The following is a 21926-nucleotide window of genomic DNA, read 5'->3' as shown; positions in this document are numbered from 1 at the left end:
TCGTCCTCGCTTGATTCGTCCCAACCACCCTGTTCTCGTCGTCTCGTCTGCTCCAAATGTTGCTTAAGTAAAATCTCAAATCTTTCTTTTTTCCTGTTTGTCTTCGTTTTGTTTTTACTTATTGCTGCCGCAATTGAAAGTTTTTGTCACTGGTTAATCACTTTTCTTGTTAGCGCAATAAAAGGATGAATAAAGCCGGAAAACTAAGGAGAGCACGTTTATGAATCATTTCCATCGCCAACCAGGTTCATGTCAACATCATAAACTCGCTCCTTCATAGCACTCGTTCAGCACTGACCAAACGCCCTTTTCGAGATCGTCAGAAGAAGCAACGAGTTACGAAACCTCCTGCTGGTACCGCCACGAGCACATATAGACATCTTTCAAACTTGACGTAGCTCCTCTGTCTCCACCTAGTCGCGAAGAAGACAACACCGATAAAGTACGGATAAATAAGGAAGCAGAGAGAGAGAGACAAGCTGTCATTCAGTCAACTTAATTTGTCCGCGTCACGGGACGTCTCGATGATTTACCCAGACCCTGTCGTCGCGTCGGTACACTTCGAGAAATCTTACAATATATCGAGAAGCCGCAGGATGCTCTATTGCGACATATTATTTCAACTGGTGGAGATAGATTGCGTTTGTAAACGCACGCCAGCCTTAGAAGGCGATAAAGCCCTTTCATGTCTTTCCCTCTCTCGCTCTCTCTCTCTCTGTTGCTCTACCAGTATTCCTAGTCATATCTGGTTCTCGCCAATTACGAGCCTACATTTTTTTGTTTTTGCAAGGGTCTCCAAATTGGTGGACACGGTGTGACTGACACTCTGCGTGACAGTGCGTGTGAACAGTGTGTGTGAGTGAGTGTTTTTCTAAGTGATCGGGAGTAGCCGGAGTAGTAATGAGTGCCTATTTCTCCTTTTTTTTTTTTTCTTATCAACTCAACTCAACTCAGGGTCGTTGTTGACCCAGACTTTTATCTCTTTAAATACGATGGAAAATTCGGGGAGCACCAAATTACGTTAGTTTTTCACAGTATTCGCCGTGCGCATCTAGTCACCGACATCCTTTATCAACGTGGAGTAGTACTATGCATTAATCGTGACCCCCCTGCTCTAAGAAGTCCACATGGATGACACCCCGCATGTCCCAGAATACAGTTCCCATGGACTTCCGAGCAGACGGCTGCATCTTGCTTTTCTTTGGCGGCGGGGAAGCCTTATGTCGCCTTTCCATGCTTCTTCTTTTTGTCTCTGGAGTGAAATGATGCATCCGGGTTTCATCACACGCGATGACTGATTGCAAAAATTCGTCCCCCTCTGATTGAGACCGGTTCACCAGCTGCTCAGAGACTGCCACGCGCGCTCCCTTATGGTCACAAGTGAAATGTCGGGGAGAGTGTAGACAGCAGGAAGGAGTGGAGGACAGGGGGTTCAGTATGCGTCCTGGACCAGGAACAGTAAGTGCTCGTGAATGGTTGCATTTTCACACTGCCGACTCTAATATTACGCTGGACTGCAATGTCCCGAACTGTTACTCGCCGGTTCTCGAGGATGGCTTGCTCAACGCTTGCGATGTTCACTGGCGTGACTGCAGTCGGACGAACGTGTCCCTGTGGTTCCTTCGTCATCATACCCCGTCCTTCGCGAGACTGTCTGCACCATTCGTACACTCTTCCTCTTGACATGGTTTGTTCCCCATACTGTGCCCGTAATATTTGCAAAATCTCAGCTGGTTTGACGTTCTGCTTCACAAGGAACTTGATTATGCATCGCTGTTCCACAGCTACGGACACACTGATCGCCGCCGTAATAGCTGGCGCTGTTGCACGTACTGGACGTGCCGCTGACCCGAGACGGATTGCACTTCGTCATTTGCTCCGTTTACTCACTGATTTTTCTCGAGCAAACGTCTCTGTCAACCTTGAACGACCCTTATATAATTGCTCGTTTACGTGTAGGTCGTAAATGTAAACCAGATATCGAGCATGAGATCGTGGGCTGTTTTTTATTATTATTATTATTCCGTATTAGCGCAGCGAAGCGACTGTGGCTATCAGCGGCGTACAGATGTGGACAGATCGAGAGAGGACAGCAGGGAGGAGTGGGGGTTGGTGTGCGTCCAGGGCCGACTTCAGGGGGAACTGTGCCGACATTCGTCTGGAATGTCTTCGGAAAAACCAGGAAAAACTTCAGACAGCATAGCCTGTGGTAGGATTCGAACACACCACCTCCCTGTCTTCAGCACAACCTTGGCTACCGCCAACGAGCAGGACGCCTTAACCCGCTCGGCCATGCCGCTGGTGGGTCGTGGGCTGTGATCTATCAAGGGAGGCGCATCGAGACCGGTGACATCAGTGATGCACCTTCACGTTGGCATCGGTGCGCAGTCGCTAGCGCAGTTTTCCCCCACGGAATATCTAAGGGACTGTGACATTATTGAGTGGGATTGTCGGTCAAAAGCGACCATCACTGAAGGTTGGCACGAGGTACTAGCGTGCCACAATCAGGAACTGCGACATAGCAGCAGCAGCAGCATACGAATGCAGCAGAAAAATGAATCAAGAAATCTGCAGTCAGGGAGAAGCCGGGCATATGATATAGATGGTACGCGACTTGAAAGAGTAGCAGTCAACCGTCTGGAGGAGGCCTGGACTGAGATGTGACGAAGCGCAAACGGTAAAGAAGCCCGGAGAAAATGATGCCGACGATGTTCTCTGATGTTTGCAGCCCGTCTTGTCGGTGAAGGCTGCCACAGGCCCGAAGGTCTCATCCTCTCAACGATCTGTGCATGTTCTCCTGGGCCTCGAATGCACGTAGCACTGCTGCCGACACCTGTACACGCACTGTTTCTTGGCGCCCAACAGCGACACTTGTCTCCCTTACACTCATTATTAGAACTGGGCACATATTTTGAATTTTATGCCTCTGTGAACTGACATTTTCTGGCCATGATGGATTCATGTCATGCCAATAACTTGGGTGTGGTATCACTATTCATCCATCACCAGATAATTACCTCACCATTTCATATCTCATACTAAATTTGGCCCCGTGACTACGTTTTGGTGGGTGCGTGTGTTACGCCACGTTTCTGTTCTATTTCTTTTTTATTGATTGATTTTATTTTACTTGTAATTCTTTTGAAGTTGCAGAACTGGTCGGGTGCCGAATTCAATTTCTCATTTTTTATATTTTTTATTTATTTTACTTATCAACTTATCATACTAAATATGTTGCTGTTGTAAATGCAAGTCACGCAAAACTTCCAGGACCAAAGTCGCTTTGTCCTGTCGAGGTCGCTGTTCTCGTGAACTTTTTTGTAATCTGCTCAATTTAAAATCACTTTACCAGTAGCGTGTTGTATACTAATATAGCGCTTTTGCAGGAAAGAACGAACTAACGGATCAGAAGTTCGAACTGCGTTGGGCATGGATATCGTTGGCTACCGAATTCCACATGGTCAACGAGACGGAAACGCACTTTAAGATCAAGCTGCGTCGACGAGGTTATCTTGGAGAAACTGCATTTGTCGGTAAGCTTATATGCCTCGTTTTTTCCCGTTTACTCCATGTCGACCCATTTACGCGTCTAATTACGTTTAAACAATGCGCCGTGTCTTATAGGTATATCGGCAAGGAACCTGACAGCAAAGTATGGATCCGACTACGGAGGTCATTATGGCCGTCAGGTACAGTTCAATCCGGGACAAGCGGAAGCCTTCTGGAAGCTGCGCATTCTCGATGACACAGTGTACGAAGGAAAAGAAGAGTTTGTTATCGTTTTGGACCAAGCGTTTATGTCAGCTACGGAATTTCCAGAAAAAGCCCTTGTCACGATTCAAGACCCAGAGGATGGTAAAAAGCATGCGTCCTTGGCATGATGTCTATCTTTGCTCCAGATGATAGAGCGCCTATTTGTTCAGACCTTCGGAAAAGAAGCAGATAGACTTTTATATGAAGTGAAGCCGCATGGCACGATGATGTAGCCTTCTCTATCAGCTCAGTTTCTCGAGTTTTCTTACATTATAGTTGAATTGAATTGAATATGAAACTGTATGCTAACTCTCGATGATACGACTAGTACCAAGGTACTCATATGGGGTAGTTGGTATCGATACTTCCTGCTGGAAATAGGCATCAAACACAATAGCACGGGCCAAGGAAGGACAGGACATGTCCTGTGTCTCGTCCTGTCCTTGCTTGGTCCGTCGTGGCCGGTTGCACCGATATACCCAATCCCAGTGGTTCAGGCTATATCGTTTTACGAAAATCTCGCGGAAAGCCCTATGAACGTAGTAGAACCAGGAGTTTGATGTTCCAGAGCCTCGTGTATTCCTCCCTGAAACGAACCGAACAATCGACGAAGATGAAGGTCACACCATGATCCCTATCCGGAGAGATGGCGACTTATCAGTCGACATGGCAGTTCTTTGTATTACGCAGCCTGGTACGTAGGTTACGTCTATCTTTCCGTTTATCCTGACGCTCCCTGCTATTTGCTGGCATTGCATCCAGTACAAGCTTTGATTGCAGGTACGGCTCAAGGAAGCTCACCGTCGCCCATCCGGTCATTTTCCGATTACATCAGTCGGCCGCCCGACCACACGAGCCTGGTTCGTTTCAGGCCAGGAGAGACGGACAAGACCTGCCGGATCGTTGTCATCGACGACTCTCTTTACGAGCCAGCGGAAAACTTCACCGTGTCGCTGATGACTCCGCTAAACGGAAAAATCGAAGGAAACTGCAGGACAGAGATCACGATTTTATCGGATCCAAAAGATGGTATGAGCATACTCCATATGTCTCGTGATGTGTGCGCGGGCACGGCTTCAGGAAGTAACAACGGAGATGCCTTCGTGGTCTGATGATTGTCATGGCTTCGTTGTTCCAGTGCCGTACTTCTTCTTCGAAGAAGACAGTTATCATGTAGGCGAAGACATCGGGAGCTTTGAAGTGGTAGTCCTGCGAGAGGGGCCAGATCTGTCGGTCTCTTCGTCTGTCATGGTGCGCTCCAAGCCAACTACTCCACAGAGCGCCGAAGGTTGCTATTTTGATATTTTTCGGCGCCTCGTCTAGTGTGTTGGAACAACAACAACAACCAATAAGTAATTATGATGTAGTGGGTGCGTGTAGCGTAGTGTGCTGGAATTCGTTTGTACGATTACGGGAAAAAGCTATTCTAGCAGTACAGAGTGTCATACACCTCCAATATGTAAAGTGCAGTACATACAACAAAACTAAACGCGACAGAAGCTAGGCACACGCACACTGAATGTTTTTCGTCGTCTTATTCGTAATCACGCACGTGGCTTTTACTGATTACAAGTATATTAAAATCAACGAGGTCGTTGCTGAGAAGCGTTTTGTCGCGATAAATGAAGTTACAAACATTATAGAAGATGATGCTTTTTTTAACCGTCCTCCCACCAATAATTTCTCCGAGCCCTCGTGGCATTGTGGTTAGGATGATCGCATTCCACGTCAAGTCTGGGAGGTGACCCGGGTTCGAATCCCGGCACTGGCTGTGCTGTCTGAGGTTTTCCCTGGGTGTTCCGGTTGACTTTCCAGGCGAACGTCGGCGCAGTTCCCCCTGAAGTACGCCCAGGAAGCATGCTAACACCCCCTGTCCCCCACTCGTTCCTGCTGTCCTCTCTCCATCTGTCCACGTCTATACGGCGCTAACACGGAATTAAGGCGGTCTCATGCGATCTAGTGATCGTTTACTTCCGGAGAGGATTGGCTCCACCGTCCCAAAACTGTTTTCTTCGCTTTGCTTTTCTCGCGCGTTCTAAGGAAGTAATATAGTCGGCGCCAGCGTGCAGAACATGCTAGCAAACCGCAAAGACATTATTTTCATTCGCAGGGATCTGGATAGCTCCAGTAAACTTGTCGAATTTGTTAATTGCAATCAATTCCCAGACTGCAACTCTAGGGAATGACATCATTTTGGCCCAAATATCACGGGTGAGCGGGCCGAGAGAAGTCATTTTGTTGCATCTCCCATAGATTCCCATGTGTTGAAAATTTGATAAACTTTAATTCCCCAAAAATCAGTGCATCGTGTCAGGCCTTCAAAAATGTGTCATTCCCTAGATAAACTCGAGGAGAACACGCCTGTACTTGTTTCGTGTAGAAATTTAGTGAGGTTTACGGGAACCCTGCGAACAAAAATTCCCCATAGACTTTCTTAAGAAGTAAGCCCGCCTTAAAAAATAATTTCTACAACGTTTCTTTACTTTGTTTAAATAGCGCAGTTATACATAATTCCTTTGGTCTATCTTAGCACATTGCACCAAGCTGTGCTATCCTAGATTAGATAATACAGAGTTTTAGAACAGGCTTTGTGTTACTGTGGGACGCAGAATGCAGCGGCCTTTCCCCGCACACGGCTTACAAAATAGGGTTTTCATAATGCAGTGCTGTGCGATAATGTTCCTCGCTTGCAGCACAGTTGCTGCTAACAACCAAGAATCACAAAACGAAAAGGAACCAAGAACGGAAAATCGCACTTTGTAAACGTATTGAAGTAATTGGTATCGTAAACCAAAACCGTTGTCTTGCTCTCGGTGTTTTCGGTCGCTTGCAGACGGTATGCTCACGCGAGACAGCTTTGTGGCTCAGCGCTATTTTGGAAGAAAAAATAACGCGCGCACCCAAAACCCAAAGAGCGGTTAGGGATCTGGGCATGCACAGTATCGACGACGCTATTTATTGGGAGCCCCAAAGTGCTTGAGTCCCCTAATCTAAAACGCTCTAATGTCACTGCGCAACATTTGCAACGGTTGCAACATTTTATTTCAAGTCATCACAGACTTCATACGGTATTCTGCAGCAAAAATGAATTAGTCGCAGAGAAAGACGTCGATGCACGATGTTTTGCAAGATGCTACCTTGATTCACTGAAAGATGCTGCCACATACAATATCTGCATTATCTCAGTAACAAAGGGAAATTTTAATCTATTCCATGATGCAGCTGGCAGCGACTACATCGCCGTGGGACACCTGATGTACTTCCCTCCTGGTTCTACGATGCAGACACTGGAAGTCATCATCCTGGATGATTACGGGCGACCTTCTCTGGAGCTGCTGGAGACCTTCAACCTTGTCCTTCGAGTTCCTGTTAATGGAACCTTGGGAAACCCGAACACTTCACTCGTCACAATCAACGATACGTTTTCTGACTGTAAGCATCTTACATTGAAAGCACCATCCGTTTATTACGCCGGCTGCCCGGCAATACTCTACTGGCCTATGACTTCTGCCATCAATGCAACACCCGTACGTCATATTGAAGCTGAACAAAACAAAAAAATTGATGTTTGATGTATTAGACAAACTTGAATAATAAAATCGCCTCCTGAACCTGTCGCTGACCAAATCTGCAAACGCAGAGTAAACTAAAATTTGCATCAGGTACCCTCGTAACTGTTGACGTACACAGAATGGATAAAGTATTTGTCATTTCCAGTACCCAAGATGTATTTCCTAGAGCCTTCTTACATCGTTAATGAAGAGGCTGGCCAAATATCCGTTCCCATCATGAGGACCGGCGACCTCAAGCACGCGTCGTCCGTTCGATGCTACACGAGACAGGGAACTGCTAGAGTGGACTTGGACTTCGAGGAAAGACCAAACACGGACCAATCCTTGATTGTTTTCAGCCCAGGTACATTTTCGCAGCACCTTTTGCTTCGGATACTGTCGGAGGTAAACTTGGAAAGCGCATTTGCATTCGTACGCAGGCGAAAGGGAGAAGATGTGTACATTAAACATCAAAGACGACTCCACCTTGGAAGGCAAAGAAGAACTTCGACTTGTATTGGGTACTCCACGAAGCGAAACTGCTGGTTCTGCTCTTGTTGGAGATATCAACGCTACTGTTATCTGTATCAAAGATGAAAGTGACAGTAAGTCGATCATGGATTTCTTTTTGTCCGCCTTGGCAGTGTGGTTAGCTTTCTTAAACTCGTTTCCGTTCTGTTGTAGGGTCTGTGCTAAGATTTCAAAGAACTCGCATTACGGTGAAGGAACCTCGTAGCCCGGAAGAGGTCTTCCACTTGGAAGTGCCAATCGTGAGGACTGGAGACCTTTCTGGAGCTTCTGTGGTTCGCGTGTACAGCAGAGACGGCTCTGCGGTTTCCGGAGAAGACTATTTGCCTGTTTCTCTAGGTAAGTTGCACGTACATACATATAATGAATTGTGCTACGTTCCGGACGACAGGCACTGATTATGCATTGCATAACTTCCGTGAGACCTTGCCGCACTTGTCACTTTGTGCCTCCCCTTTTCGTTTCTTTTCTTTTTCGTGACGTGAGGTAGTCACTATAGGAATTTTTTAATCGCACCCGTGCTTTCAGAACCCAGAATCACGGAAACAATTGGCTTAAGGAGACGACACCGCGGCTGTGTATTTCCATATACCGAAGGCATCGAACAGGCCTTATTTGGTGTTAGATGCGTGCAGGAACAAATATACCACATGTCTTCAAACACAGATACATACAACAGTAAACTTGAACTAATGTTGTACCGTCGTCACTCTAACCAACTCCGTTCATGTGATACCAGAAACCATATAAATAGGTTTCGCGTAGCATGGTTCCAGCGAATGAACATTAACCGTAGTAAACAGATGAATGAGTTATGTTTGGGAAGGCCGTATCAACGCCATATTGATAAAGAACAGAACCACCACGCTATCTATTACGTACGCAAAGGCGATAGCGTACAATGCACTAAAACTCTCTAATGCCTCCTCTTGCTCCTTCGCCACGTGGACATACCGTGTATTCGCACGTTCGACATTCCCCGGAATGTTGCAGCGGAAGATGCACAAAACGTCATAGCTTTCTGCTGCCACGTGTACATGAGCGATCAACGTCACGTATTTACCATGTCGGAATATTCTACCACAAGATAGGTATTCTGTCGTCTGCTATGTGCTTCCGATATTCCGGAGCCGTGCTAATGCTCAACGTAAGACACGACGGAACTTCCGCATCATGAGCAGTTTGTGCTTTTTCTTCCACTGGAATATTCCGTGCTGGATGTCGCTTATGTGAATACACGGACAGAGTCGGGGTGTCGTCTGCTTTAGACAATCGCAGCAGACGATTCCAAATTCAGGCTTTCAATGGCTACAAGTGGCTGCCTATGCGGCTGATGGCGACTTGGCGGGACTTTTTCAGCGATGCTTTGTTTACGCTGGGTGTTATATAGGTCAGGTGTAGTAAGATAACAAAAAGTCAGATTCGGTGATAATGCTAGAGGAAATTGAAAGGCGCGGAACACGGAAGGACAGACACAACAAATCCTCCCTCCTTTCAGTGATCACCACGCACTTTTCATACCACGCGCGTTCCATCTTTACAGAAGTGACCATGTATCCGCATATGAACGAAACTTCAGTGGCCGTGCAGATCATGTACGATCAACTGAAAGAGCACCGGGAAGCTTTCACACTCCACATGAGAGAAGATATCCACCGCATTGCCGAGGTCAAGGTAAGTAATATGAATGAAGCATGCAGGTGCGAAAACGAAATCCTTCATGGCGTTGTGCAAACATCTGTCTTGTCTCACGCACGCACCTTGCTCTCGAAACTGGTTAGGGTACGCTTTATCAACTGTATGCGAGTTGCTCCCTACGCCTTTCAGTCCAGTCACGTGCTGATAAAAAAAGAACACGCTACTAGGTGATGGAGCTTTATTTGTGTTGCGCACGGAGATTGCGATAGAAAATAAAAGATGGGTTAGGTGTCTGAAGGCGGGCTGCAATGACAGCACTAGATTGAGCGTTTTGAATGGTCAGCAACGTAACGCTTTCGTAAACAAATCGATCCTTATCGCTTCTACGCGTGGTTTCCTTTCTGAAGGTGCACTATAGCTGTGTTTGCTTTGGTTGCCCTTGCAAACTGTTCAACGCTCTTTTCTTTTCTTCGATCATGCGAAGACGCGGCATCACAATTTCGGCATTCTCTCTACCCTGTCGGCCCATTAGACGATAGCGTAACATAGTGCGTGTAGGACATGACAGAATTGTCGCCATAAGCAGTATGCGCCAAGGTGTAGTATGCATGGTGGAATACTAAAATGATCAAAATTGTCCGGTGGCGTAATCAATTACCCGACGGGTCGTTACCAAGGCGGATGGAATCGTCGTCATAGAAATGATCGTCTGTCAATGTAAGTTAACCGCGTCAGTTTGCCATTGGGTTTCCGTGCGCTTTGCTGCAGTCTCCCTGTTGTCTACCGGATTGCTCCAGACGCTATAGAGTCCTACTCTTACCCCAATGACCGTTGGTGTTTCTTTCATGTGTGTGAGTTTTTTGTTTGTTTGTTTGTTTTTGTTTTTGTTTTTTTCACCTTCCTTTTTGGTGGCGTAGTGCAGCGCAGCCAGTGGAGGAGAGCTCAGTTGTTGTACTTGCACATAACTTTAACTTCATTTTCATATCTCACATCTAACGTTTCGCGTGTAATGGGGTAGTGTACTGCTCTCCAGTGGTGAATCACCCCAGGTCATAGTCATGGTTTATTTGTTGTTGTTGTTGTTTGCTGCAGTTTTAAAATATAATTCGCTTTATTTCCAATTCATTTACTTTTTGCAGTTTGCGTTTACATGCGTTTAGAACACTCAAATGCAAGCTTCGTTTCTGTGAACTACATTGTGTGCTTCCCTATGTTCCAGGACCCCAAAGTCATCGTCTACATTGAGGACGTAAAACTTCTGCCAGCAGTTGTCTTCCCCTCTGAACCTGTAGTTGTGTCCCTAAGGAATTACGACTGTCCTTCTGAAGCTCCTCCTAACCCAATTCCTGGATATCCTCTCAGTTGTATTTCTGTAAGTCTAATACTCCTCCTACCTGGAGTCTGATAGCATTTGATGTTCACGTATAAAAATTGTTCGCGCTTTTTTAATCATTATAACAGGCCTGCAACATGAAGCATCCTGATTACCTCAAGACTGGTCCCATATGCGCCAAGGAAGGCATCAACGATACGTTCACGGAGTTTCGTTGGAAGGTGGCGCCACCAGACGAGCATCACAACTTAAGAGACATCAAGTCTCGAGCCTTCTTTGCTCCTGTGAATGGGATAACTTTGGATAGCGTCTACTTCTCAGTGGGTACGTTTGTGTGTTGCAAACTGAGGATATCCTTGTATCAACAAGACTGACTCCGTAATATTTTGGTGTAAGCGCGGGTAATCTTTCAGATATTCTTATATTTTCTCATTTCTCGGATGTGCTAGTGTTGCATGTTCTTACTGTCGATGGGTACAGCTTGGGACAAAAGTTTACGGAACACGGCACTGGCGTATTTCTTCATCGGAGCGGGCCCCCGCCATACCTGCTGGCTTTCAGGAAGAGACGGAATAAGAAACGGGTGACTGGCTACTTTATTCATCTCTCAGTATGTGTGTCCGTTCTTGACTGCTGCTAGGGTGTCGCTCCAATGGAGAAATGCAACAACCCGCTGTTCCATAATCTTTTGTCCCAAGCTGTACCATCCCACAGCGCGTGCAACCCAGCGTCGTACCTAGGGTAGAATACCTAGTTCACTCATTTTAGAAATGGAGGAACTGGTGTAACTTTCGACGGCAGCACGATGACTTTCTTTTCTTCTTTTTCTTTTTTTCCAACGAAACGACGAGTTTAGTCGGACAAAACAATATTGAGGTCCTGCACTCGGACAACGAGCTTTGTGTTTCGATAAGATACTTCGTCACCAAAAGCCTGTCGTTTTGCAACGGAGCATTCTCAGGAAGCACCCTTTTCGAGCTCCTACCAACTTCACTGTCAGTTGACACAACGATAATCCCGCGGTCCAGTGACACTATGTAAGCCGAACGGCTGGGAACACGGAGGCAACATAATTCGTACAGAACACTGTTCTTCTCGAAATATCAGCGATTACTAACATAGAGATTTTCCCTCCGCTTCACTGCTAGTTTTATCCCATATATTGACGTCGAGCATTTCGCTTTTCGAACGCATTCGCAGGCAGTCGTGTTCAATGCCTCACGAGAGCCGTGAACACCGATAGAGACATAGGTCTGGAAGTGGAGAGCAAGCCGGTGGTAGTGTCGTCTACGGACGGCCTTTGCAGACCAGCTCAGGATGGGTACGTTGGAGCTGAGCCTTTCACTGCCAAGCTTCGCTATACGGGTAAGTTGCTCTAGAACACATCAGTAAGAAAAAATGCAGGTGTTCCGCGTTTCCGGCATTTACTCCTGGGCAGATTCGGCGGGTGTTTTCGGGCATTTATACGTTTTGCCGAATTCGGGTAGTTTCGGTTTTTTGAAACGTTCGCGCCAAATAGATGCCGATAAATCGGCAGATATAATGACTTAAATATGGCAGCTTAGTAGGAAGACATTGAGAACGCAAAGAATTTCATTTCCTTTGTTGGAGGGTTCCACGTGTACTTGAATCCGCTATAGACCCAGGAATAAAAGTGTCGCACGGGAAGGTTTTTCTCTTAACTAAATGCTAGCGACTCCGCATTCCACCTGGAAACGAGGTGAAGGAAAAACCAAAATGTGATGCCCAGGAGGATAAAAAATTCGCTCAGGAACCGGCATTTGTCGGCATGTAGCACTATATGTAAGAGTGTGATTCCGAGTTTTTCGTAATGTGCCGAATTTTTTAGAAAATATTCGGCGGGTGTTTTTCAGCATTTATCGGTAGATGCCGAAAACGCGGAACCCTAAATATAATCGAGGAACATATGCTCGCCCAAGGGTCCTTTTTTACAACGCTTCTACGCATGCTCTGTGACCCTGACGGCACCGGAGAGGGTTCCCGACATATTCAATAGATGGCGCCAAGATGGTGCGGGCTGTGTTTTGGCGCTCGCTCCGAGCGTGGTTCGCTGGACAGCCTCTAGTATGGCGGGCTAGAAGGTTCATAGAAGGGCCATTCTAGATTACCATACCTCTAGGATACGACGCGAGGAAAAGGGTCCATCAAACGCGCTCTGAAAGCAACCGACAAGGAGTTGTCTGGCGTGGGACAACAACATTTTTACTGTGTGATGAAATTCCATTTATAACTACTCCAGCCGGAAGGCGTAACCTGCATAATTACTGCAGAAAGAAAGTCATGAATTTGCATCGCCATTCCCTCGTGAATGTAGTGACATTACAAATCTACCACTACTGATATACTTATCTACTACTGCCATCCTCAGCATCGTGAAGTCGTAAGGCTTTGGTCACGCACAATGCATTCTAAGCTTGAAATCAGACTGGATTTCTTTTAGCGTCCTCGATAAACTGCACCGGTGCGCCCCGGTGCGACCTGGTGCGGCTTGTCATCCTCGATAACTGCACTAGTGCGCACTGAACGTCCTCGATTAAAGGAGTGCACCCGTTCAGTGCAGCACTGAGTTGCCCCGAACCCACACCGAGAAAATCGGCCGAGCGCCAGAGTGCAATCCCAAGAAGCATCGCGATTGCCGGAAGCACGGAGGAAGGCGGAAGCGACAAGTAGCCAGGTGTATCCGGCCAAGTAGCAGCAGACAGTCGTCGTCAGCATGGCATTCGATCGTTGCCGCTCACCAGGTGGCTCTCAGTACGGGTCGCGCAGCCTACGAGCCACAACGAGCACAGATCACTAGGCGGCGCACGCTAGTATCCACCAGATCCACCAGTGCGGTGCAGTTTCATGTTCGATGATGCCTCCGCTCAGGGCACCGCCAGTGCAGAGCGTCACGCACTCCGGTGGTTTGGGAGCATTTCCGGAGCAAGTTTATCGATGACGCTATTTACCTGGGATTGCTCAGGGTTTGCTACTCAATATCTGTTTCTTTCTTTCTTTCTTTTTCTTTTTTTTATTCACTGTTGCCGTGCGTAGTCGTGTATTCTCCCAGACTAAAAGTATTGAAGTAGCCACACGCGACCCAGTCCGGGCTAACGTCCTCACATTTTGTCGTTTTACCTGTAATCTAATCTAATCCCTCAGACAAAATCTAATCTAATCTAATCAGACAAAATGTGCGTGTCCGTTCGCTCATCCGTCTGTGGCGGTCTCCTGTGAAGCGTGCTTTTCCTGCACTGGCGGAATGTACGCCGGAGAAGCAACCAAACACTATATCTTTCTTAGCGCGCCGACGTAATGTTTCTGCGCTGTTGCAATGGGGCACCGATATGACACCAAAGCGTGCATACATACATACATACATACATACATACATACAAAGATACATAACTCAGGAAGATTGTAGCGGCATTCAAAAGTGGAATTAAAAACTGAAGAAGGCCGAATCAGGCAATACGGAAGAACACGAGTGTCTACAGTACGTCACATCCAACCTTTTTACTGTATCTCCAGAGAGGCTGTTGAGTTCGTTCGTGCAATGTAGTCCCTCTGCTGGTTCTTTTCTTCAACTGCCATTACTCAATTGACGTTTAGGTTTTTATTTTTTTAGGGTGCCTACTAACAGCAAGCGCCTGAAAGGTAGTGCACCAGCGACAATGATAGAAATCGTAACATTCATGTGCAGTCATAAGGTCCACTCAGGTGGTCTTGTACAAGCGGTAGCTGCTAACCACATGCTGTTTCAGGAACCAGCGACCCCAGAAGTCCGAACAAGATCCAGATCACCGTACTAATACCGCACCGTGACGGTCTCCTGCCAGCTGTGTCTACGAGGCCTCTGTCCAATTTTGAGTTCGCCCTTGGACCTAACAGTCTGCGTGTCGGACTTCACAAATGTTCCAACCTTGTGGAACCCAGCGAGACTTTCACGAGTGACGGCTTCCTGACGGACGCCATCGTGGATCCTCATCGATACATCGGCAAGGCTGAACCTTACCAGTACAGTAAAGACATGCGGGGACTCAGGACACTCAGGTGCGCACTGCTTAACGTCTAAGGAATAAAAAATGAACGAAACTGATAATACTCGCCAATTCATGATCTAAAGGTTCTACAAGAACTTGGACTTGGAATCCTGTCTGTGGAACTTCACGGCGTTTTATACACTCTCTGAGCTGGTTTCTCAGTGCGGAGGTGCTATCAATCATGATGGTCAGGTAAAGGAATACTGTATTTTCCAGCAGAGAGGTACTGTGCGTTTTGATGCAGATGCACGTACAACACAAAATTACACGGACGACACGTTAGTGCCGAAGGAGGACAATTGGATGCACAGAATAACTGCAGTTGTTTTTCATGACACTAGGGTCTTTTTTTTTTTGTTATTTTGATTTCGACAAATTGCTTCAGGAACGCCTCCACTTAGAAAATGTCTTGTAACATTTTGATGTACGGGTGTTTCCGCAACGTTGCTGCGCCAGGAGCCAATAGAGTGCTTTAGTGCATCGTACGCTGTCACCTTTGTGTACGCAAGGTACAGCGTAGTGGTTCTGCGCAATGCGCGAAGCTCTCTTCATTGTTTGCGCGTGCGCAGCACCACCAACGCTATTCATTATGTACGCAAAAGGCGATGGCGTACGATGCACTGAAACTCATTGTTGTTGTCCTTTCATGCGCTCGAAGAAAAAATGGTAAATTAGGGAGCAATTACAGCGGTCATTCCCCTAGATTGCGATTACTCCCCATTTTAGTCCCCTGACCCTGAAAATTACTCCTCGGCATTAGAAATAGTCCCTAAACTTTGTATAAGCTTCCACGCAGTTAGCCTCGAAAGGGACTAATGGTTGTGCCAAAGCATCGAATCCCCAAAATGACTAAAATTACTCCTTTTCTTCCTATGAGTGTATCTCGTAGGAAATATGCATATATTAATAGTCGGTATGACACCCTTTGTACAGGCTCTGAACTTGGTGCAGTCGTACGTCTCTGTGACGGTACCCCTCTACGTTTCCTATATTCTGCACTCTTCCGCTGCTGTTGGCGGTTGGCAACACAGTGACATGGTGACGGAACTCAAGATCAGCTTTGTGTACAACACGGCGATCCTCTGGGACCACGGGATCTCGACACCCCTTGACTCTAGGCTAAACGGTAACGTGCCCTTGAAGTACCCTCCTTTGATAATATGCGGAACAAACAGTTCAAGGACTCAAAGACAGGAACTGCTGCAATGTGCAAGTAAGATTTCGAGAGAACAGAGTGTTTTTCGTCAAATATCTATCCACTGATAAAAATTCAATAATGCGCAAAGCATGGCGTCTCTAAATTATTTTTTACGTGGGAGAACCTCGAGTATTCCAATTGGTTCTCGAAAGTACGTGACCTCGCCCACGGCCGCCTATGGCCGGACGCGCCCGCAGTGACAGCGCCGGATAAGTTCCTGTGTCCCATTTGCCGATTGACTACGCCTCATTTGTTGTAAAACTTTCAGTGCAGTTTCACATGAATGCAAATACCTTCCTTTGACATTCATCACAGCCCCTTTACATTACATTCACAACCACTTTATTTATTTTATTTTATTTTCACTGTTCGGCACTTCATGGTCTACGTACGCAACCTACAGAGGGCTCCTATATGAACATACTGCCTTCAGGAACTGTCACATGAAATATTTCTTTTTGGAAGCGCGCATTTCCGAAGAAAATTAGTTTATAAGTGCGCCCAGCTGTTACGTCATATTGAAGGAGCACTTTTATTGGAGCGAAACGAAGGAAGGCGACAGGTCGACTGCTCTGCTTCGGACGCGAGACGGGCGGCGCCAAATCCAACCGCAAAAAGACAGAATGAAAGCGCGCCCTTCACTATTGGGCGGCTGACGTGACGTCACAGATTTACAGCTGAGGGAAGCAGTTCTTCTGACCTAGGAGATTGAAAGCTCTCTTGCTCACGAGGATTGCACACTGCACTCGTAGTCTATGTGGAATATGTATCCCAGGACTTTTAATCCTAATTTCGACATCTCCTGACGCAGTTATCTTTTTTTTTTTTTCGTTTTTATGCTCCTTTAACACTGCATTTATTCTCACATATTTTTACATATTAGATGTTAATTCTAGGTAGCATCTATCCTACTGGGATGAGGATAAACAAAATGGGTCAACTCGTGGTTCGCTTCAGAACTGTGCCGGGCTTTCATGGACAGTACATTCTGAAGCATCCAGGTACGATTAATTATTCCATCGTTGATAGGTTATAATGCAGCTTAGCCAAGTTGCGCTGGTCGTTTAATGATTTGTTACTGATGTTCTTACCTCCCTGCAGAACGGAAAAGGGTGTCACACGTGACCTCTGTTGAACAACCGGATATGACGTTCACCTTAAGACTAATAAACAGTGAAAAGACCTTCTTGGAACCCCAACAAGAGTGGGAGATCACTTCCGATGTCGCTGTAAGTTAAAACGTAAATCGCAAGGTACTCGCCTGATCTCGAAGCAACACTTCCTTCTCTAGGTGAAAGACTATTCTGGCACGTACAAAATCAACTTGATTCCGTGCACTGTTCGGGAGGAGACTGAGTATTCGGAGCCGCTTCCCTGTAACCCGCAGGAGGTCGTTTCTTTTGAATTGCCTATTCATTTTCAACAAGTAAGCGACCCCGTGCCGGCGCAGTTCACACTCAATACTCAGTTTCATGTGACACGCCGAAGAGACCTCTGGCTCACTGGGGACTACAGCGAGTCATCCGAAGACGTGGACGTGTCTTTTGTGAAAGGTATGTGTACGCCCGTCTGTGTTACTCACCGCACCGCATTCTAGTGAAGTGGCGAGAAGGTTATGAGCAGATCAAAAATTGTTTAATTACGGTTGGGTCGCGAGGCTAGTCTTGGCAAAGCACACCGCAAACGTCTAATCTAATCTAGGCGGCGGATCCGACAGCTGGTTTGCGGCTTGGACTGTGGCCCGACATGTTGCTAAGATTGAAAGGGCATGTCACTTTTTTGCATATTGCTCTTACGTACCTCGTGTCGGACTAGTAATGATAAGAAACATTGATGGTGTGGTACAGGTACGCAGCAAAAATGTTAACTAATGCCGTGTCGCCTTTGAGAGAGTCTTCTTGTATAACAGCTAGTACAGCTTGGGACAAAAGTTTACGGAACACGGCACCTGCGTATTTCTTCATCGGAGCGCTTCCCTGCTAGCTGTCACGAAGCTATCGAATAGAAAACGGGTGGCGGGCTATTCGATCCATCTCTCAGTATGTATGTCCACTCGTTTTTGCAGCTAGGTTGTCGCTCCATTGGAGAAATGTGACACCCCGGTGTTCCGTAAACTTTTGTCCCAAGCTGTACGATCAAAACCTCAGGTCTGCGCTGCTTCATATTTCACTTCATTTACTTACTTTAAGGACCCTTAACGGGTAATACAATGGGAACTGAAGACGAACCGGAGTAAAGATAATGATAATCCGTGGCTTTATGTCGAGAGACAACTGTATGATCATAAACAACGCCCCACTGATCGGTCTACGGATTAATTAATTTGGTTAATGTCGGTTCCATAAGAAAAGTATCCGGCAAATGTTAGAGACTGAGGATTATCGCGTGCGTTCTCACTTCATAATGGTTCCCAATCCCAATGGTGTCCGCTCTACTTTGTGTCCGTCACAATGTCATGTTGAGTTTTCAATCACTTGTGATTCATGCACTCAGGTGACAAGATATACGGTCGGATCCGGGTCAACCCGCTGCAGAGCATAGGACATTCCTTCATAATGGTTATCGAGAAATGTTTTCTGTGCACGGGAGTCGACGGATACATCCCAAAATATGATCCTGAGAATGAAGAATATGGATGTATTGCCGAATCAGAGAATATCCGCTACGTCATCAAGATAATCGTAAGCTCACCCCGACAGGAATGAAGACAGAAATGACATTTTGTCCGCACCATAATCCTCTCTCTGTTGTCCAGGACAAGGAAGCTCCCAACACCATTTCGAAGAGCTTCCTAGACGTTCCGTTCAATGCTACGCTCCTGTCCGAGGACCCAAGTCATAGTAACCTGCTCGGTGCTAAGAACGAGCCTGGAGTCGATGGATTTTATTTCTCGGCTGATCCGTTGTTCAAGGTATAAAATGAGCTAGCATTTCAACTTCCTTAATATTTGACGACTTGCCTGAGTTAGGTCTGGGCTATAGGCTTGTATACTAGACCTGGACAAGAGACGCTCCCAAATCACCCATATGTGGGGACATCTGTATTGTGATGTGCTGCATTAAAGAAACGGTTGTACCGTGGACGGCGGGTTTCGGAAAAAACGGTCCTGGAAGAAATGGTCCCGAAAAGAATGGTCGCGGAAGAAATGGTCCCAGTTGGCATGGGAGGGGAAAATGATCCTGTGTGCGCCGGGTGCCCATATAGGTGGCGTATATCGACACGTATGAAAAGGAAGAAGAAAAAAGAAGAACCCCGAAAAATTCATTGGTTCATTCTTAGGGTGCCCCTATGGTACAGTGAGCCTCGTTTTCGAGCAAACGCCTATAGTTTTAGCGAAAAAAGGCGCGTTTTAGCGTCAAGTTCCTGTTTTAGTATAAGGGAAGAGTGGCGATCCAACAACCGATATAAATGGGCAATGTATGCCATTTCCAGTCTAGGCCACCCTCTTATTAAGTCGTGTGTTTGTCCTGTCCCTCTAGTTGCTCCCAGACTCGGGCTTTTCACATTATGGAGTTTGTCCGCCAGCTGGCCTCTCAGCCACCCTCTATTATTCGGCGAGGTCAGGTCTGCGGGTAGCTTGCATTTTCAAGTACGCTCCTCAGGAACCTACACTTTGGTTGTGTGAGCTGTGAGGCGCACAAAATCGAGGATAACATTTTTCGATGCAAACATCAAGTAGACCAAGTATCTCTTTCCGATTAAACAGTATGAGCATCTAGGCTCGACATCTGTTAGTGACTCAGTGCATTAGGATCGGTGATGCACGTTTTACGGTTTTAGTCAAAGCGATCATTCAACGGCAAAACCATTTGCTTCAAGAGCGTTGGAGCGTCCAAAAGCGTTGGAGCTTTCCCCTACTGACAAGTCACCACTAGCCTCCGTGCGCTCCTTAGCCTCATTTCCTGCGACGACACAACAGGGGTGGACTGCCAAAATCGCTCGTGCAGTTTTCCGAAGCAATCGCCACAGTGACCGAAATAGAAGCGGTACAGATGAGGGCAGACCCTTTTGTTAATAACGAATATTTCCGTTGTGGTTCTCCGTCTCTATAATTTTACAATTACAAGAAAGTCTGCATTTTCACGGTGAGCGTAATCGTCTAGTTTGTTCTAAAATGTTAAAGTATGTACCCGAGGGTCTGGTATCAGTCGCTGCGCAGTAGGTGTCCTGAATATTCTGAATATAATTACAAAGCCGCCAGAAATTACGAGGATGAAGAGTAGCGTCCAGCGTGATACCTCGTCGTCTTCAGCGCGTATTCTCATCGGAGATGGAAAAGAAACCGAAACAAAAGTCATTGTGGCGCCATGTATTTCGCTAAAAACGTAATTTTCTAAAATTACCACATATTCCACATACTCAGTCTAGAGGCAGCATCGGAGAGCAAGGAAGCTTTTTCTTTCTTCTTTTTTTTTTCTGTCCTGCCAGGTGGGGACCATTATTCCGGGAGCGTTCTTTCCGGTACCATTTTTTCCTACACCCGTAGATGACGTATGAATGTAAGGTTGCACTATACGTTTAATTGTTGACTCGCTATCTCGTAAAACTAAAGTTGTAGTAATAGGAACGCCGAGTCAAGAAGCAAGTCTCCAGGACTGTATGCGAAGTTCTTTTCCGAAGTCAGCTTTCATCTGTTGATGTGAGATGGTTTTACCTCTTGTTTTTATGGCTCCACTTGCAGATCACTTCTGGGACGTTGTGGTTCATCCACTGCATTTACACACTTCGTGCTAAAGACAATGGCGGCTACAGACACTACGGAAAGCGGCAGACAACGACCAGGGAGCACGCAGTATTCAGGCGTTCTGTCAACCCGGAGACCATTGGGAAAAACGGGCTCGGCACGAACATGCACCAGCTCGTCCTTTCAAACGCTCTCCGAAGAACGAGTACACTAGAGTCTGCCAACTTCACAGAAATCCATTGGCCCATTGTGTCCGCGATCGTTGGCATCGCTGTGTTAGTATTATCCTGCGTGTTTGTGGTGACGATTCTAGCCGTCAGAAGACGGAAACGGAATTCAGCGAGTTTGACTGGAAGAGGACCGGACAGCAGCACAGTCACGGTGACGTGTTCTGGCGGTAAAAGCCACGTTAGGGCGACTGAGTACGTGAAGCGTGACGATACTGTAGCCGGGACAGAGGTGTGAGAGCTTGTTCTACGAGCTTTTAAAGAACTCTTTCTTAATATAATAACTTTAGCAGAAGAAATTCTGTTCCTGGTGCCAAAATAATGGACAACACAAAATGCAACTCATATTCCGCAGTGGCGGAACAAACTTTCGTGCGCGTTACTCCAGCGTCGAAATCAGAAAGAGACTGCGGCGTGGAGCAGACGCATGAATCCGGTGCACATTCTACGTTTACATTATGTTGTGTTAGTTGAGTGTCGTCTTTATTTTATGGAGAGTAAGTGTTTCGCAGAAAGGGACTATAGAGTGACTGTCGTTGTGGTCTGCGACGGCGACAAGGCTTACTGCCATCCACTATTTAGTACCCGGTTGTGCGCTGTCTTCAAGAGGCGCGCGAATAACGTACCACCGCCATCACCGGTTTGAAGTGGGGAATGCCATTGCTGTTGCAGAAATGGACTGCTTTTAATAAATGCTATCATGCGCTCGGGTATTTACCCAGGCTATGCAAGGAATGACCCCCATGAATTTGCTGGATCTACGTGATGCAGCGTAGTCAAAGGCATCGTGCGATTTGGTCAACTCATCTTTACAAGGCGCAGACAACGACCGTGCCACCTCCTTTCATACTTTTTCACAGACTCGGAGGTGCAGGGGGACGGACGCGGAGGGTGTAGGTTACCTTTACCTTCAGACCTTTTTTTTTTATCCGCGTAGCAAGCCATATACATATGTGCTTCTCCCAACAAGC

General features: G+C 46.6%; 1 protein-coding gene across 2 annotated transcripts in view; it reads left to right on the top strand.

Annotated features, from left to right (window-relative positions):
* The window catches only part of LOC135394585 (FRAS1-related extracellular matrix protein 2-like), a 263630-nt gene extending 241944 nt beyond the window's left edge, over positions 1-21686 (top strand). For both annotated transcript variants that reach the window (XM_064625401.1, XM_064625400.1), the window contains 22 exons: positions 3387-3533; positions 3625-3855; positions 4322-4447; positions 4534-4782; positions 4892-5041; positions 6976-7185; positions 7471-7668; positions 7745-7909; positions 7989-8171; positions 9376-9506; positions 10690-10842; positions 10932-11127; positions 12004-12168; positions 14568-14856; positions 14930-15038; positions 15780-15972; positions 16941-17045; positions 17146-17273; positions 17336-17597; positions 18538-18725; positions 18800-18955; positions 20726-21686. In XM_064625401.1, coding sequence (XP_064481471.1) covers positions 3387-3533; positions 3625-3855; positions 4322-4447; positions 4534-4782; positions 4892-5041; positions 6976-7185; positions 7471-7668; positions 7745-7909; positions 7989-8171; positions 9376-9506; positions 10690-10842; positions 10932-11127; positions 12004-12168; positions 14568-14856; positions 14930-15038; positions 15780-15972; positions 16941-17045; positions 17146-17273; positions 17336-17597; positions 18538-18725; positions 18800-18955; positions 20726-21193 — 4202 coding nt within the window. In that variant the 3' untranslated portion in view covers positions 21194-21686. The remainder of the gene's footprint in view (positions 1-3386; positions 3534-3624; positions 3856-4321; positions 4448-4533; positions 4783-4891; positions 5042-6975; positions 7186-7470; positions 7669-7744; positions 7910-7988; positions 8172-9375; positions 9507-10689; positions 10843-10931; positions 11128-12003; positions 12169-14567; positions 14857-14929; positions 15039-15779; positions 15973-16940; positions 17046-17145; positions 17274-17335; positions 17598-18537; positions 18726-18799; positions 18956-20725) is intronic.
* The last annotated feature ends 240 nt before the right edge of the window (positions 21687-21926 follow it).

Source organism: Ornithodoros turicata, chromosome 5, assembly GCF_037126465.1.
Source record: "Ornithodoros turicata isolate Travis chromosome 5, ASM3712646v1, whole genome shotgun sequence".
Classification (NCBI taxonomy): domain Eukaryota; kingdom Metazoa; phylum Arthropoda; class Arachnida; order Ixodida; family Argasidae; genus Ornithodoros; species Ornithodoros turicata.
Note: the sequence above shows the minus strand (reverse complement) of the source record. Positions and strands in the feature narration are given on the sequence as shown.